This window comes from Schistocerca serialis, chromosome 5 (genome assembly GCF_023864345.2).
Source record: "Schistocerca serialis cubense isolate TAMUIC-IGC-003099 chromosome 5, iqSchSeri2.2, whole genome shotgun sequence".
Classification (NCBI taxonomy): domain Eukaryota; kingdom Metazoa; phylum Arthropoda; class Insecta; order Orthoptera; family Acrididae; genus Schistocerca; species Schistocerca serialis.
In genome coordinates, this window is record NC_064642.1 from 562,191,584 (window position 1) to 562,206,536 (window position 14,953).

Genomic DNA, 14,953 nt, shown 5'->3' on the forward strand with positions numbered 1-14,953 from the left:
GGCACTGTGGCTGACACACTTTCACGATTTACTCTATTCCAGTGCTGGGCTGCTGTTCGAATATTGGAGAGCCGTGGCAGTACTGACGATCTGAGAAGGGGGAAGTAGAGATGGGCTGAGATATGAATTGAAGTTTGTGTTAGGGAGGGCACTGGATTAAGGTATTCCATGTAAGCGTATTGCCACAGTGCCAGGGTGGTGTAGTGGGCAACACATCTTCCTAATAAGCAGAAGACCTGCGTTCAAGTTCGGTTTTGCCATAAATTTTAATTCATTATTTCAGCTTCTGTCCTTCTCGAACATACCGAAAACTCCAACTAGAGAGACGACAGAATGATAGGACACGGGGGAACCACAGAGGAAAAGAATGAAGATATTGGTTCAACTTTCTGCTGACGATGAGGTCATAAGAGACAGAGTACAAGTTTTCAGTGAAGAAGGATAGGGAAGGAAATGGGTTGTGCCCTTTCAATGGAAACTTATCGGCGTTTACCTTAAGTGATTTAAGGAAGTCACGGGAAACCTAAATTTGGATGATCAACTGCAGTTTTGAGCCGCCGTCCTCCCGAATACGACTCTCGTGTCTTACTGCTGTGCCACCTAGTTTGATGGGAACCGTAGGCGTCAAGAGTTGCGGGAGAAGATATACATTACAGGTAACAAATAATTTAGGACGCTGCGTGTAATGCTGCTCTGAGATGAAAGGGACGATACAGGAGAAAAAGTCGTGAAGAGAGGCATCAAATCAGCAAGAGATGCAAGAAGCCTACAATCTGCATCTGTGTGGAGATTAAGAAACACTTTTTGTATGTTTATTTATTCTCAAAGAAGAGAATTCCTCGCTGTTTAAATATTAATTTATAGCCATACTCCGACAGACTGGAGTCATTCATTTGTTTCTTTCGTGCAGAGCCAGAAAAATGGCTACTTTAGCTCTTCGTCTTCTTCACCCTCGAAGTGCCGTGTGATCTCGACGAAGGTGCGGCCCCTGGTCTCCGGTACAAAGAAGACGGTGAAGACGAGACCGACGACGGCGCTGGCCATGAAGAGGAAGAAGACGGAGTAGATGCCCGCTGCGTCGCTGATCACCTGGAAGAGCTTGCTGAGCGTCGTGGTGGTGATAGCCAGCGCCACAGACACGATCCCAGTGGCGACGCCCTTCACCTCCGACGGGAACACCTCGCCCACGATGGCCCACGGCAGCGGGCCGATACCCAAGATGTTGAACACCTGCACCGAGGATCGCACTCGTCAGCCACAGCCATGAACGACTGCAGAAAATCGTGCAGGAGGGGGCAAAACTACAAAATTGTCATTTTTTATATGGGCTGTTCACTTGAGACCTCCCTGAACTTCAAATGTGGTTGAAAAAACTGCGGTTTGCAGCATCATGTAAAGTAACTTAAAGCGTTTTATGTAGATTCATTTCCAAACAATTTATTTCATTTTGTTTCATTTGCTAAATATTTACAAGAAATGACTACACCTCAAAAAAGTGCCCAGTGCGTAGTGTGGTATGTGGAACCAAAATATCCCACTGCTATTCACAGAAACATTCACTGTAACTTTCAAAGGGAGCCACCTCATATTAATACGATTAGGGCCTGTTATGACCAGGAAAGGAAAACCTACATTTCTAGCATTTGTAGACTTAGAGAAAGCTTTTGACAATGTTGACTGGAATACTCTCTTTCGAAATCTGAAGGTGGAAGGGGTAAAATACAGGGACCGAAAGGCTATTTAGAATTTGTACAGAAACCAGATGGCAGTTATAAGAGTGGAGGGACATGAAGGAGAAGGAGTGATTGGGAAGGGAGTGAGACAGGGTTGTAGCTTATCCCCGATGTTATTCAATCTGTATATTGAGCAAGCAGTAAAGGATACAAAATAAAAATTCGGAGTAGGTGTTAGAAACCGTGGAGAAGAAGTAAAAACTTTGGGGTTCGCGGATGACACTGTAATTCCGTCAGAGACAGCAAAGGACCTGGAAGTGTAGTTACATGGAATGGACAGTGTCTTCAAAGGAGGATAAAAGATGGAACATCAACAAAAGCAAAACGAGGATAATGGAATATAGTCGAATTAAGTCGGGTGATGCTGATGGAATTAGATTAGGACATGAGACACTTAAAGTAGTAAAGGAGTTTTGCTATTTGGGGAGCAAAATAACTGATGATGGTCGAAGTAGAGAGGATATAAAATGTAAACTAGCAATGGCAAGGGAAGCGTTTCTGAAGAAGAGAAGTTTGTTGACATCGAGTATGGATTTAAGCGTTAGGAAGTCGTTTCTGAAAGTATTTGTATGGAGTGTAGCCATGTATGGAAGTGAAATATGGACGATAAATAGTTTGGACAAGAAGAGAATAGAAGCTTCCGAAATGTGGTGCTACAGAAGAATGCTGAAGATTAGATGGGTAGATCACATAACTAATGAGGAGGTATTGACTAGAATTGGGGAGAAGAGTAATTTGTGTAACAACTCGACCAGAAGAAGGGATCGGTTGATAGGACATGTTCTGAGACATCAAGGGATCACCAATTTAGCATTGGAGGGTAGCGTGGAGGGTAAAAATCGTAGAGCGAGACCAAGAGATGAATACACTAAGCACATTCAGAAGGATGCTGGTTGCAGTAGGTACTGGGAGATGAAGAAGCTTGCACAGGATAGAGCAGCATGGACAGCTGCATCAAACCAGTCTCAGGACTGAAGACCACAACAACAACAATGACCAGCTGCTAAGCACTGTAACTGTAAACTGTCAGGTTTTGGCAGAAAACGCACATCTGATGAACTGGCACAGGAAGTCAGAGAGACCTACCAAAGAAGCCGATCAAAGTCCTTTATCTGAGCATCACGAGAGCTAAACATTCATAAAAAAAAATGGTTCAAATGGCTCTGAGCACTATGGGACTCAACTGCTGTGGTCATAAGTCCCCTAGAACTTAGAACTACTTAAACCTAACTAACCTAAGGACATCACACACGTCCATGCCCGAGGCAGGATTCGAACCTGCGACCGTAGCGGTCGTGCGGTTCCAGACTGTAGCGCCTTTAACCGCTCGGCCACTCCGGCCGGCAAACATTCATCATTCAACAGTTTACAAACTGCTCCATAAACGACTTCACTTGCATTCTTACAAAGTTCAAACTGTGCAAGCGCTGAAGCAAAACGAGTTGCAGTTTCGTCACGAATTTCCTATTAAGATAGAGGACTGGATTGGACGAAAAAGCCAATTATCTGGAACTGTTTTCCCTGACTAAGCAATCTTTCACACAGATGGGTAGTTTAGTCTGAGCAACATGTCAAAGGCAACGAGGTGATGAGTGTGTGGTGTGTGCTCATGAAAACAGGATAATTCAATCACGTTTCCCCGTCTAGCAAACAGTAACAGAAAAAGTTTATCTGGACATGCTTGTGCAACTTGCTGTCCCTCAGCTTTTTGCCCTGCAGCCAGTAGGAAGACGCACCACTGCTCTGGAGTTTACAGGTTCGTGACTTCCTGGACTGAACATTTCCACAGCAGTGCATAGTACTTGATTAGCAAATCAGGGGGCCGCCACACCAGACGCAACCCCTCTGGATTTCTTCCCAACGAGTTAAGTTTAAGATATTCTGTATTCTCGGCTACACGTGATCAAGGCGATCTGCGCAGAAGAATTGTAGATGCAATAGCTTCCATCACGCCAGACATGCTTGTGCTCACACGGATTCAGATAGAGTATTGTCTCGTATTTTATGAGTTACAAAAGGAGACCGTGTGGGAGAGTATTAATTTCTTGCACATAACTTTCTGAGTTATTTTATATGAAGCCACTAACTACTAGATCCCATGGTGCTTCTCCTTACACTGCATTTGGAAATCAGTGCTGCTTCACGTGGAGATCCTGTATAGCGTGATTTTCTCCACCGGGTACAAACTCTAGGGATTGATGGGTGAGAGGATACGGAAAAAACGGTCTGATGAACTTACGTTCGAAAATGCATGGTTTCCGTGCTAGAGACCATTTATTCAATCAAACTTTGTTGCAAACACTGCGGTCTAATACGCGCTGTACCATGCAGTCACAGACATATACAGGGTGTTACAAAAAGGTACGGCCAAATTTTCAGGAAACATTCCTCACACACAAAGAAAGAAAATATGTTACGTGGACATGTGTCCGGAAACGCTTACTTTCCATGTTAGAGCTCATTTTATTACTTCTCTTCAAATCACATTAATCATGGAATCGAAACACACAGCAACAGAACGTACCAGCGTGACTTCAAACACTTTGTCACAGGAAATGTTCAAAATGTCCTCCGTTAGCGAGGATACATGCATCCACCCTCCGTCGCATGGAATCCCTGATGCGCTGATGCAGCCCTGGAGAATGGCGTATTGTATCACAGCCGTCCACAATACGAGCACGAAGAGTTTCTACATTTGGTACCGGAGTTGCGTAGACAAGAGCTTTCAAATGCCCCCATAAATGAAAGTCATGAGGGTTAAGGTCAGGAGAGCGTGGAGGCCATGGAAATGGTCCGCCTCTACCAATCCATCGGTCACCGGACCTGTTGTTGAGAAGCGTACGAACACATCGACTGAAATGTGCAGGAGCTCCATCGTGCATGAACCACATGTTGTGTCGTACTTGTAAAGGCACATGTTCTAGCGGCACAGGTAAAGTATCCAGTATGAAATCGTGATAACGTGCTCCATTGAGCGTAGGTGGAAGAACATGGGGACCAATCAAGACATCACCAACAATGCCTGCCCAAACGTTCACAGAAAATCTGTGTTGATGACGTGATTGCACAATTGCGTGCCGATTCTCGTCAGTCCACACATGTTGATTGTGAAAATGTACAATTTGATCACGTTGGAATCAAGCCTCATCCGTAAAGAGAACATTTGCACTGAAATGAGGATTGACACATTGTTGGATGAACCAGAAGTGTACCCGTGGAGGCCAATCAGCTGCTGATAGTGCCTGCACACGCTGTACATGGTACGGAAACAACTGGTTCTCCCGTAGCACTCTCCATACAGTGACGTGGTCAACGTTACCTTGTACAGCAGTAACTTCTCTGACGCTGACGTTAGGGTTATCGTCAACTGCACAAAGAATTGCCTCGTCCATTGTAGGTGTCCTCGTCGTTCTAGGTCTTCCCCAGTCGCGAGTCATAGGCTGGAATGTTCCGTGCTTTCTAAGACGCCGATCAATTGCTTCGAACGTCTTCCTGTCCAGACACCTTCGTTCTCGAAATCTGTCTCGATACAAACGTACCGCGCCACGGCTATTGCCCCGTGCTAATGCATACATCAAATGGGCATCTGCCAACTCCGCATTTGTAAACATTGCACTGACTGCAAAACCACGTTCGTGATGAACACTAACCTGTTGATGCTACGTACTGATGTACTTGATGCTAGTACTGTAGAGCAATGAGTCGCATGTCAACACAAGCAGGGAAGTCAGCATTACCTTGGGCCAACTGGCGGGGAATCGAGGAAGCATAGTACATACTGATGAAACTAAAATGAGCTCTAACATGGAAATTAAGCGTTTCCGGACACATGTCCACATAACTTCTTTTCTTTATTTGTGTGTGTGTGGAATGTTTCCTGAAAGTTTGGCCGTACCTTTTTGTAACACCCTGTATGCATTGTTTCCTCCCAGAGGGTGGTACTGTACCTCATAGGTCATGCCGTAGCGCTCTCTCCTCCCTTAGTAAGTGGTAATGCTGTGTCCGGTTCAGTTCTGTTGCTGACTTACCTTCACAGTGGACGTGATACAGCGTTGTACACATACACCGACAAGATGTTTATTTACGAAAAGGCAAAAATGGCAAGGGGCTGCAGGCAGCAAGTTTAAATCAGGAGACATACCCCTGCCGACAACAACCACAGCATTTAATGCTTGCAACAGTGTTTCCCCGTTTGTGTGAGACAGGGTCGTTTGAGGAAGCAGGAAATCATGAAGGACGAACTAGAAATGTTCGGATACCAGACTTGGAGAAAAATGTGATTAACGCTGTGGAAGGCAACCGCCGTGTCAGTACCAGGCAGTTGGCTCGCCAGTACAGGGTAGTCCACGACAATTGTTACTACCCTTATCAGTTACAGCGAGTGATGGGCTTACTAGCGACAGACTTTCCTAATTGGGAGCAGTTTTGTCACTGGTTTCTCCACCATGCAACCACGATTCCGGGATTTGTGCAATCTATCCTATTCACAGATGAGGCCACCTTTATACGGAGTGGTGTCTTCAACTTTCATAACAGTCATCTGTGGGATAGTATACAGGAATTTCATTGTATGGTGGCAGCGAATCATCAGTACAGCCGGAATGTGTGGACCGGAATAATTGGCGACCGTATTTTGAGACCAGTCATCCTTCCCAGTCGCCGGAACTACAGGTGTTTCTTGCTGATTTCTTTGCCTCCTCTGCTGGAAGAAGTGCCATTGATGATTCTAAGGGTTATGTGGCTCCCACATGATGGTTCTCCAGCTCACTTCACCGATAACGTCTGGACGCATTTCAGTCGTGTCTTCCCTGGTCGACGGTTGGGACGAGAGGTTCAGTTGAATTGCCTGCTCGTTTACCGGATTTCAACCTGGGCGATTTCTGGTTATGTGGCCATCTCAAAACTATCGTGTATGCAGAGACCATTCCAGATGTGGAGACACTGGAGCAGCGTATTCATGTTGCCTTTGATAGTGTTTGGATGCAACCTCGCCATGTGAACGTGTGAGGCAGAACATCTAACAAGTCCGTTGGCATAGGTGTTGGATATAGACCAATATTAGATTGAGCATAAATGGCGGATTTAAGGTCGCCAAAAATTCGATATGATCCATTTGGCTTCTTAACTAATGCTATGGTCATTGCTCGCTGGCTAGACAATAGCCGGGGGTAATGCTTCCATACACTGCAATTCGTCTACTTTACTTTGAGTGCGCATGGCGAAAAGCACTGGACTGCTCTACAAAACAGAGGCACTACTAATTGCTGTAAAGATGCATGGCTTGGAACCATACTGCACAATCTTATGTAGATTCAAAGAGCTCCTTAGAGTGCAGAAATAACATATTAAGTTCTCTGAGTGGAATTTTGGTTGAAACTAGGTTCACTTGGTCTTCACATTGGAAACCAAAAAGGTAAAAGCGAACAAGCTGAAAATGTTGGTTGCCACCCAGGATTTTGCTGCCAACAGAATTCGTTGCGAGCAACATTTCTGTACTTAACTTGGACCACAATCCGGCCCCGCAGCGGGATCGATTGTCTATTGCACGTCAGCCAGTTCGTGCTGAGAGCACCACGGCTGTGGGGAGTCGATCCGCCAGTACGAGTGCACGTTAATCGGAGACACGGCTGCGCCAGAGACCAGATGGAATTCTGCCGTTGCTCCATTAATATCCAGCTGCAGCATCAGCTCTGCGTCCAATCTGCTGCTGATGTTGGCACCGGCAAGTAAGCGTTCAGTGCGTTGGGGACTGTTGTTGTCCAATAGTCATGGTAAACGCTTGCCGGATGCCTCGGTTTATCGCATGCAAAACTGGTTCAAAAATGGTCCAAATGGCTCTGAGCACTATGGGACTTAACTTATTAGGTCATCAGTCCCCTAGAACTTAGAACTACTTAAACCTAACTAACCTAAGGACATCACACACGTCCATGCCCGAGGCAGGATTCGAACCTGCGACCGTAGCGGTCGCTCGGTTCCAGACTGTAGCGCCTATAACCGCTCGGCCACTAAGGCCGACGCAAAACTGGTGATGCCAAGGAAAGGGTAGTTACGTTGTTGATATATGGGCCACAAAATGGTTCAAATGGCTCTGAGCACTATGGAACTCAACTGCTGTGGTCATAAGTCCCCTAGAACTTAGAACTACTTAAACCTAACTAACCTAAGGACAGCACACAACACCCAGCCATCACGAGGCAGAGAAAATCCCTGACCCCGCCGGGAATCGAACCCGGGAACCCGGGCGTGGGAAGCGAGAACGCTACCGCACGACCACGAGATGCGGGCTATGGGCCACAATTTAGACACGACTTGTTTGGACTCTTTGACAGTGTCGTGGAGGAAACATCTGTATGAGCTTGCGGTCGCTTTGGTGCACGCCAACGGCAAACAAAGCGCTTCTGTTTACGTGCCTACCAACTATGAGGGCCGTAGACTGCTAAGTACCCTCAGATAAATGATCACCAATACAAGGCGCCACCCTGTTTACAGGAAAAAATCACACTTGCATGTTATGCCTTGCATTTCAGCAATGCTGCATATGCTAGCTCACTTTGCTTAACAGACTGATTAAAATTTTGCATAGCTGGTTTTATGACTATAATTATCATTCAGCAAACTACAAACATCAGAAAAGCTGAAACCACTTCGTGTAGTCTATTACAAGAATTGTAATTCTGTCAGAGACAGCAAAGGACCTGGAAGAGCAGTTGAATGGAATGGACAGTGTCTTGAAAGGAGGATATAAAATAAACATCAACAAAAGCAAAACGATGATAATAGAATGTAATCGAGTTAACTCGGGCGATGCTGAGGGAATTAGGTTTGGAAATGAGATAAAGTAGTAAATGAGTTTTGCTATATGGGGAGCAAAGAGAGGATATATCTTCTAGACTGGCAGTGGCAGCAAGGAAAGCGTTTCTGAAGAAGAGAAATTTGTTAACATCGAGTATAGATTTAAGTGCCAGAACGTCATTTCTGAAAGTATTTGTATGGAGTGTAGCCATATATGGATGTGAAACATGGACGATAAATAGTTTGGACAAGAAGAGAATAGAAGCTTTCGAAATGTGGTGCTACAGAAGAATGCTGAAGATTAAATGGGTAAACGACATAACTAATGAGGAGGTATTGAACAGAATTGGGGAGAAGAGAAATTTGTGGCACTACTTGACAAGAAGGAGGGATAGGTTGGTAGGACATGTTCTGAGTCATCAAGGGATCACCAATTTAGTATTGGAGGGCAGCGTGGAGGGCGACCAAGAGATGAATACACTAAGCAGATTCAGAAGGATGTAGGTTGCAGCAGTAGGTACTGGGAGATGAAGAAGCTTGCACAGGATAGAGTACCATGGAGAGTTGCATCAAACCAGTCTCTGGACTGAAGACCATAACAACAACAACATTACAAGAAGATAGGAGGAGTTCACTCTTATGTTCTGGTTCAGTTATTTGACTTGCCTGGCAGCGAAGAACAAACGGTGTAAACAGATCTCCCAACGCTCGAAACATGTGAACGTCCGGGGGTAGGGGGTGGCACTGTTGTTGCAGCTGCAGCTGACGACTGGTGTTGGTTTTGCAGTTGTTGTAACAGCAATTCCGGCAGTTCTGTTGCTGGTGTTGACATTGGAATTTCAATTGTTTATCTTATTGTTGCTGTTGCCGTTGTTGTATTTATTGTTGTCGTTGCAGATAAAACAGTTTACGATCACTCACACTGACGGTGATGCAGAGCCCGGGAACCAACAGATGATTCCTGTAGTCGATGACGGTGAAGTTCACAGAGAGAGCGTCTAATCAGAAGCGAAGTCAACAGAGTAGCAACGGGAAACGTAAGCGTGTGCAGACAGGTCAGGGAACGTAAACACCGGCAAGGTCAATCACTACATTACTCGTACCAACGGCGTCTATCGAAGCCTTCAGGGAATAACGAGAACTTACGGTAAATTGCAGCGCCTTGATATTTACTGACTGTTGCGTCAGCGGACGGGCCCAGGAGCGGTGGGAGCCAATCGCGGCTGTGGTATGAAGCCCGAGTATCTCTGACTTTTCTTCCATATAGATATTTGGGTTGGGTGGGGAATGACTGGAATCGCGTCAGATACTAAAAAAACTATCTTCAAATATTACACGGAATGAACAAAGGTTAAGAAACGAACTTTTACAAAGAACTAGATATCTTCAGAAATAGCTAGAAGTATGGAAATATATTGTTCAATTACAGCCAATGAAGCAATAACCCAAGTTTTTTCAAAAAACTTTTCACAGTTGAATGTCTGTTTCGTAATATAAATACCTGTATGAGTCCTGAGCCTTTCCTTAAAAAAATTAAATGTGTTTTAACACATGCATTACTTTCTGTGATTGTTGTTAAAAAATAATCAGCCTGTGATGATAGTAGTCTTAATTAAAGTGTAATAATGACCAAGTGCTGATAAACTGCAAAGAGTCTTGGGAAAGACTGGGTGCTTAGAAATAAATTCACAATAATTTAGATTACAATCCAGTCCAATAATTTAGATGCCAATATTTTAGATTCAAATCGGCAAAATCAGGCGGGTAATCAAGGGGCTCAAGGATAGTAACCCAGCAGATGAAGATGGTATTGCGGCAGACGTTTGGAAGACTGGAAGACATGCCACTGCAGATGGAAAACACCACCTTGTAGAAGAAATACGGGAAACCGAAAAGACTGTAAATATGCCCTCATACACCAACACCGTAAGCTACAGAGGGATTTCCTTAACATTAATTGCCTGCAAGGTATTCACCAAGCGCGCCTGCAGAGAAAAGTTGTAGAACAGCCCTATCACCTCATTGGATAATATGAAACTGGTTTCCAAAGGAATAGGTCATGCGTGTAACAGATATGGAATTTCAATAACATTTTAATACACTACTAGCCATTAAAATTGCTACACCACGAAGATGACATGCTACAGACGCGAAATTTAAGCGATAGGAAGACGATGCTGTGATATGCAAATGATTCGCTTTTCAGAGCATTCACACAAGGTTGGCGTCGGTGGCGACACCTACAACGTGCTGACATGAGGGAAGTTTCCAACCGATTTCTCATACACAAACAGCAGTTGACGGACGTTGCCTGGTGAAACGTTGTTGTGATGCCTCGTGTAAGGAGGAGAAATCCCTACCATCACGTTTCCGACTTTGATAAAGTTCGGATTGTAGCCTATCGCGATTGCGGTTTATGGTATCGCGACATTGCTGCTCGCGTTGGTCGAGATCCAATGACTGTTAGCAGAATATTGAATCGGTGGGTTCAGGAGGGTAATACGGAACGCCGTGCTGGATCCCAACGGCCTCGTATTACTAGCAGTCGAGATGACAGGGATCTTATCCGCATGGCTGTAACGGATCGTGCAACCACGTCTCGATCCCTGAGTCAACAGATCGGGACGTTTGCAAGACAACAACCATCTGCACGAACAGTTCGACGACGTTTGCAGCAGCATGGACTATCAGCTCGGAGACCATGGCTGCGGTTACCCTTGACGCTGCATCACAGACACGAGCGCCTGCGACGGTGTACTCAACGACGAACCTGGGTGCACGAATGGCAAAACGTCATTTTCTCGGATAAATCCAGGTTCTGTTTACAGCATTATGATGGTAGCATCCGTGTTTGGCGACATCGCGATGAACGCACATTGGAAGCGTCTATTCGTCATTGCCATACTGGCGTATCACCCGGCGTGATGGTATGGGGTGCCATTGGTTACACGTCTCGGTCATCTCTTGATTACATTGACGGAACTTTGAACAGTGGACGTTACACTTCAGATGCGTTACGACCCGTGGTTCTGCCGTTCATTCGACCCCTGCGAAACCCTAAATTTCAGATGGATAATGCACGAGCGCATGTTGCAGGTCCTGTACGGGCCTTTCTGGATACAGAAAATGTTCGACAGCTGCCCTGGCCGGCACATTCTCCGGATCTCACCAAATGAAAACGTCTGGTCAATGGTGGCTGAGCAACTGGCTCGTCACAATACGCCTGTCACTACTCTTGATGAACTGTGGTATCGTGTTGAAGCTGCATGGGCAGCTGTACCTGTACACGCCATCCAAGCTCTGTTTGACTCAATGTCCAAGCGTATCAAGGCCGTTATTACGGCCAGAGGTGGTTGTTCTGGGTACTGATTTCTCAGGATCTATGCACCCAAATTGAGTGAAAATGTAATCACATGTCAGTTCTAATATAATGTATTCGTCCAATGAATACCCGTTTATCATCTGCATTTCTTCTTGGTGTAGCAATTTTAATGGCCAGTAGTGTAAGTACAGCAAAAAGGAGACAGATAGCAGTAGCAATTTTTGTGGAATTCAAAACAGAATATGGTTCTAATGATAAAAAACTTTATTTAAGATTTTAGAGGAATTTTGAATTGATAGAAAAACGAGGCAAAACCTAAAACATAGAGACATCATTTCGAAAGTCTAGTTCTTTGGAGAAATCTCTGAGTCTCTCGAAATAAAGGCAGTGATCAGGTAAGGATACTGATTATCACCAATTCTTTCATATGGTCCTCGAAGAAACTCTGACTTTGGAAGGAATAACTGTAATACATCTTGTGAAGAAAGGAAACAACCAGAAAATGAAGTGTTGGCTTTTGCTGATGATGTTGCTCTTTTAGCCAGAAACTGAAAGGGTGCGCAAAGAATGCTGGAGATTTTTATCGCTGGAAAAATTGTTCTCAAAGTATTGTGGGAAAAGACGGAATATATGAAACAAAGGCACTAAAGGGAGAAATACTTAGAGGTTAAATATGCCATGATTAAAATTACTGATAAATCCAAATACTTAGGGGAACGGATCCAACCCAATGGTCTGTGTGAAGGGGCAGTCTAAGGAAGAGCCAGTAAACTAGGTCTGTTGTAGAAACTACCACAGAACAGGTAAAAAAATGAGCGGTACCTTAGAAGGCCATAATCAGGTGCTGTAATTCAGTTACAAAACCAGAAGGACTATATGCCTCAAAATGTCTTATTTTAAATGTAAAAAGATAGTTGGAAGAATATGAAGAAAAGGAAGGCTCCCCCAAAAATTCAGGGAACCCAGAAGACTAATGATGGCTCTTAAAAGAAGAATAAAACCGAAGAGTTCTACGGGTACACCGGATAGATAACAGGCGTTAGGTGGAAACGACGTTCGAAATTTTTAAATTTTTGAATTTTTTGGAAACCTAAGTAAGAACAGACGAAAACTAGCTGAGCAAAACCACCTTCAGTTAAATAACATATCACGCTACTGGCCATTAAAATTGCTACACCACGAAGATGACGTGCTACAGACGCGAAATTTAAACGACAGGAAGAAGATGCTGTGATATGGAAATGATTAGCTTACCAGAGCATTCACACAAGGGAGGCGCCGATGGTGACACCTACAACGTGCTGACATGAGGAAAGTTTCCAACCGATTTCTCATACACAAACAGCAGTTGACTGGCGTTGCCTGGTGAAAGGTTGTTGTGAAGCCTCGTGTAAGGGGGAGAAATGCGTACCATCACGTTTCCGACTTTAATAAAGCTCGGATTGTAGCCTATCGCGATTGCGCTTTATCGTATAGCGACATTGCTCTTCGCGTTGGTCGAGATCCAATGACAGTTAGCAGAATATGGAATCGGTGGGTTCAGGAGGGTAATACGGAACGCCATGCTGGATCCCAACGGCCTCGTATCACGAGCAGTCGAGATGACAAGCATCTTATCCGCATGGCTGATGAATCTAGGTTCTGTTTACAGCATCATGATGGTCGCATCCGTGTTTGGCGACATCGCGATGAACGCATATTGGAAGCATATCACCCAGCGTGTTGGTATGGGGTGCCATTGGTTACACGTCTCGGTCACCTCTTGTTCGCATTGACGGCACTTTGAACAGTGGACATTAAATTTCAGATCTGTTACGACCCGTGGCTCTACCCTTCATTCGGACCTTGCGAAACCCTACATTTCAGCAGGATAATGCACGATCGCATGTTGCAGGTCCTGTACGGGCGTTTCTGGATACAGAAAATGTTCGACTGCTGCCCTGGCCAGCACATTCTCCACATCTGTCACCAATTGAAAACGTCTGCTCAATGGTGGCCGAGCAACTGGCTCGTCACAATACGCCAGTCACTACTCTTGAAAAACTGTGGTATCGTGTTGAAGCTGCATGGGCAGCTGTACCTATACACGCCATCCAAGCTCAGTTTAACTCGATGCCCAGGCGTATCAAGGCCGTTATTACTGCCAGAGGTGGTTGTTCTGGGTAGTGATTTCTCAGGATCTATGCACCCAAACTGAGTGAAAATGTAATCACATGTCAGTTCTAGTATAATATATTTGTCCAGTGAATACCCGTTTATCATCTGCATTTCTTCATGGTGTAGCAGTTTTAATGGCCAGTAGTGTAAATTCCATCTCTAAGTGTGTGTAAAAGCTCGAAAAAGATGCACATGAACGTATTGCACTAGAGAATATCCAAAAAAGGCTTTCACAAGTCACAGTTTCTGATATTAATTATTATAGACACTGTAAATGACATGAACACGGAGTATTCCTACATACTTCCCTACAGCTACATGTGTCGATGAATCTCCACTCAAGATAACATGGTGCGTCTGCTGGAAGTCAGGGAATGGATCACGAGACTGAGTGCAGTTGCGTATGATGCCATTGATCTCACGGGTGAACAGAAATTGGTTTTGTTGTCGGCCTAATCTAGGGGCGCAGTTTACATATTGAGATGATACTCACGATAAAAGCAGCCATGGCGGCAAGTGGCAGCCACTGCACTGCAGTGAGGTCTGCACGCACCACGTCCTTGACGTAAAAGAGGGTGGCGAGTGTGGCCATGGTGAGGCTGCAGCCACTGAGCGAGAGCAGCAGCAGTGGCCGGCGGCCAGCGCGGTCTGCCAGCAGAGATGTGGCGACGCTGCTCACTGTCTGCACTGCTGCCGCGATGATGGCGCACACATCTGCATCCAGTGCCACACCCGACTGCTGGAAGATCTCAGTAGTGTAGCCCATGAGCACACTCAGCCCCGCGAACGCCTGCGTCAGGACCAGCACCACGCACACCACCAGAGCCCGCCGGCTGCCGCGCCGACGCACCAGCTGGCCCAGCCGCTCCAGCCACGACCGCTGGGTCTCTGTCCCAACAACACATTGTCGGCCATTTTATTGCAATCAAATCATAAACAATACATC

At 45.3% G+C, this 14,953-nt stretch overlaps 1 protein-coding gene across 1 annotated transcript in view; it reads right to left on the bottom strand.

The window, feature by feature from the left end:
- Nucleotides 1-924: 924 nt before the first annotated feature.
- LOC126482081 (facilitated trehalose transporter Tret1-like) overlaps nt 925-14,953 on the bottom strand; it is a 54,187-nt gene continuing 40,158 nt past the window's right edge. The window contains exons 3-4 of the mRNA XM_050106057.1: nt 14,501-14,895; nt 925-1,230 (exon numbers count right to left, since the gene is read on the bottom strand). Coding sequence (XP_049962014.1) covers nt 925-1,230; nt 14,501-14,895 — 701 coding nt within the window. The remainder of the gene's footprint in view (nt 1,231-14,500; nt 14,896-14,953) is intronic.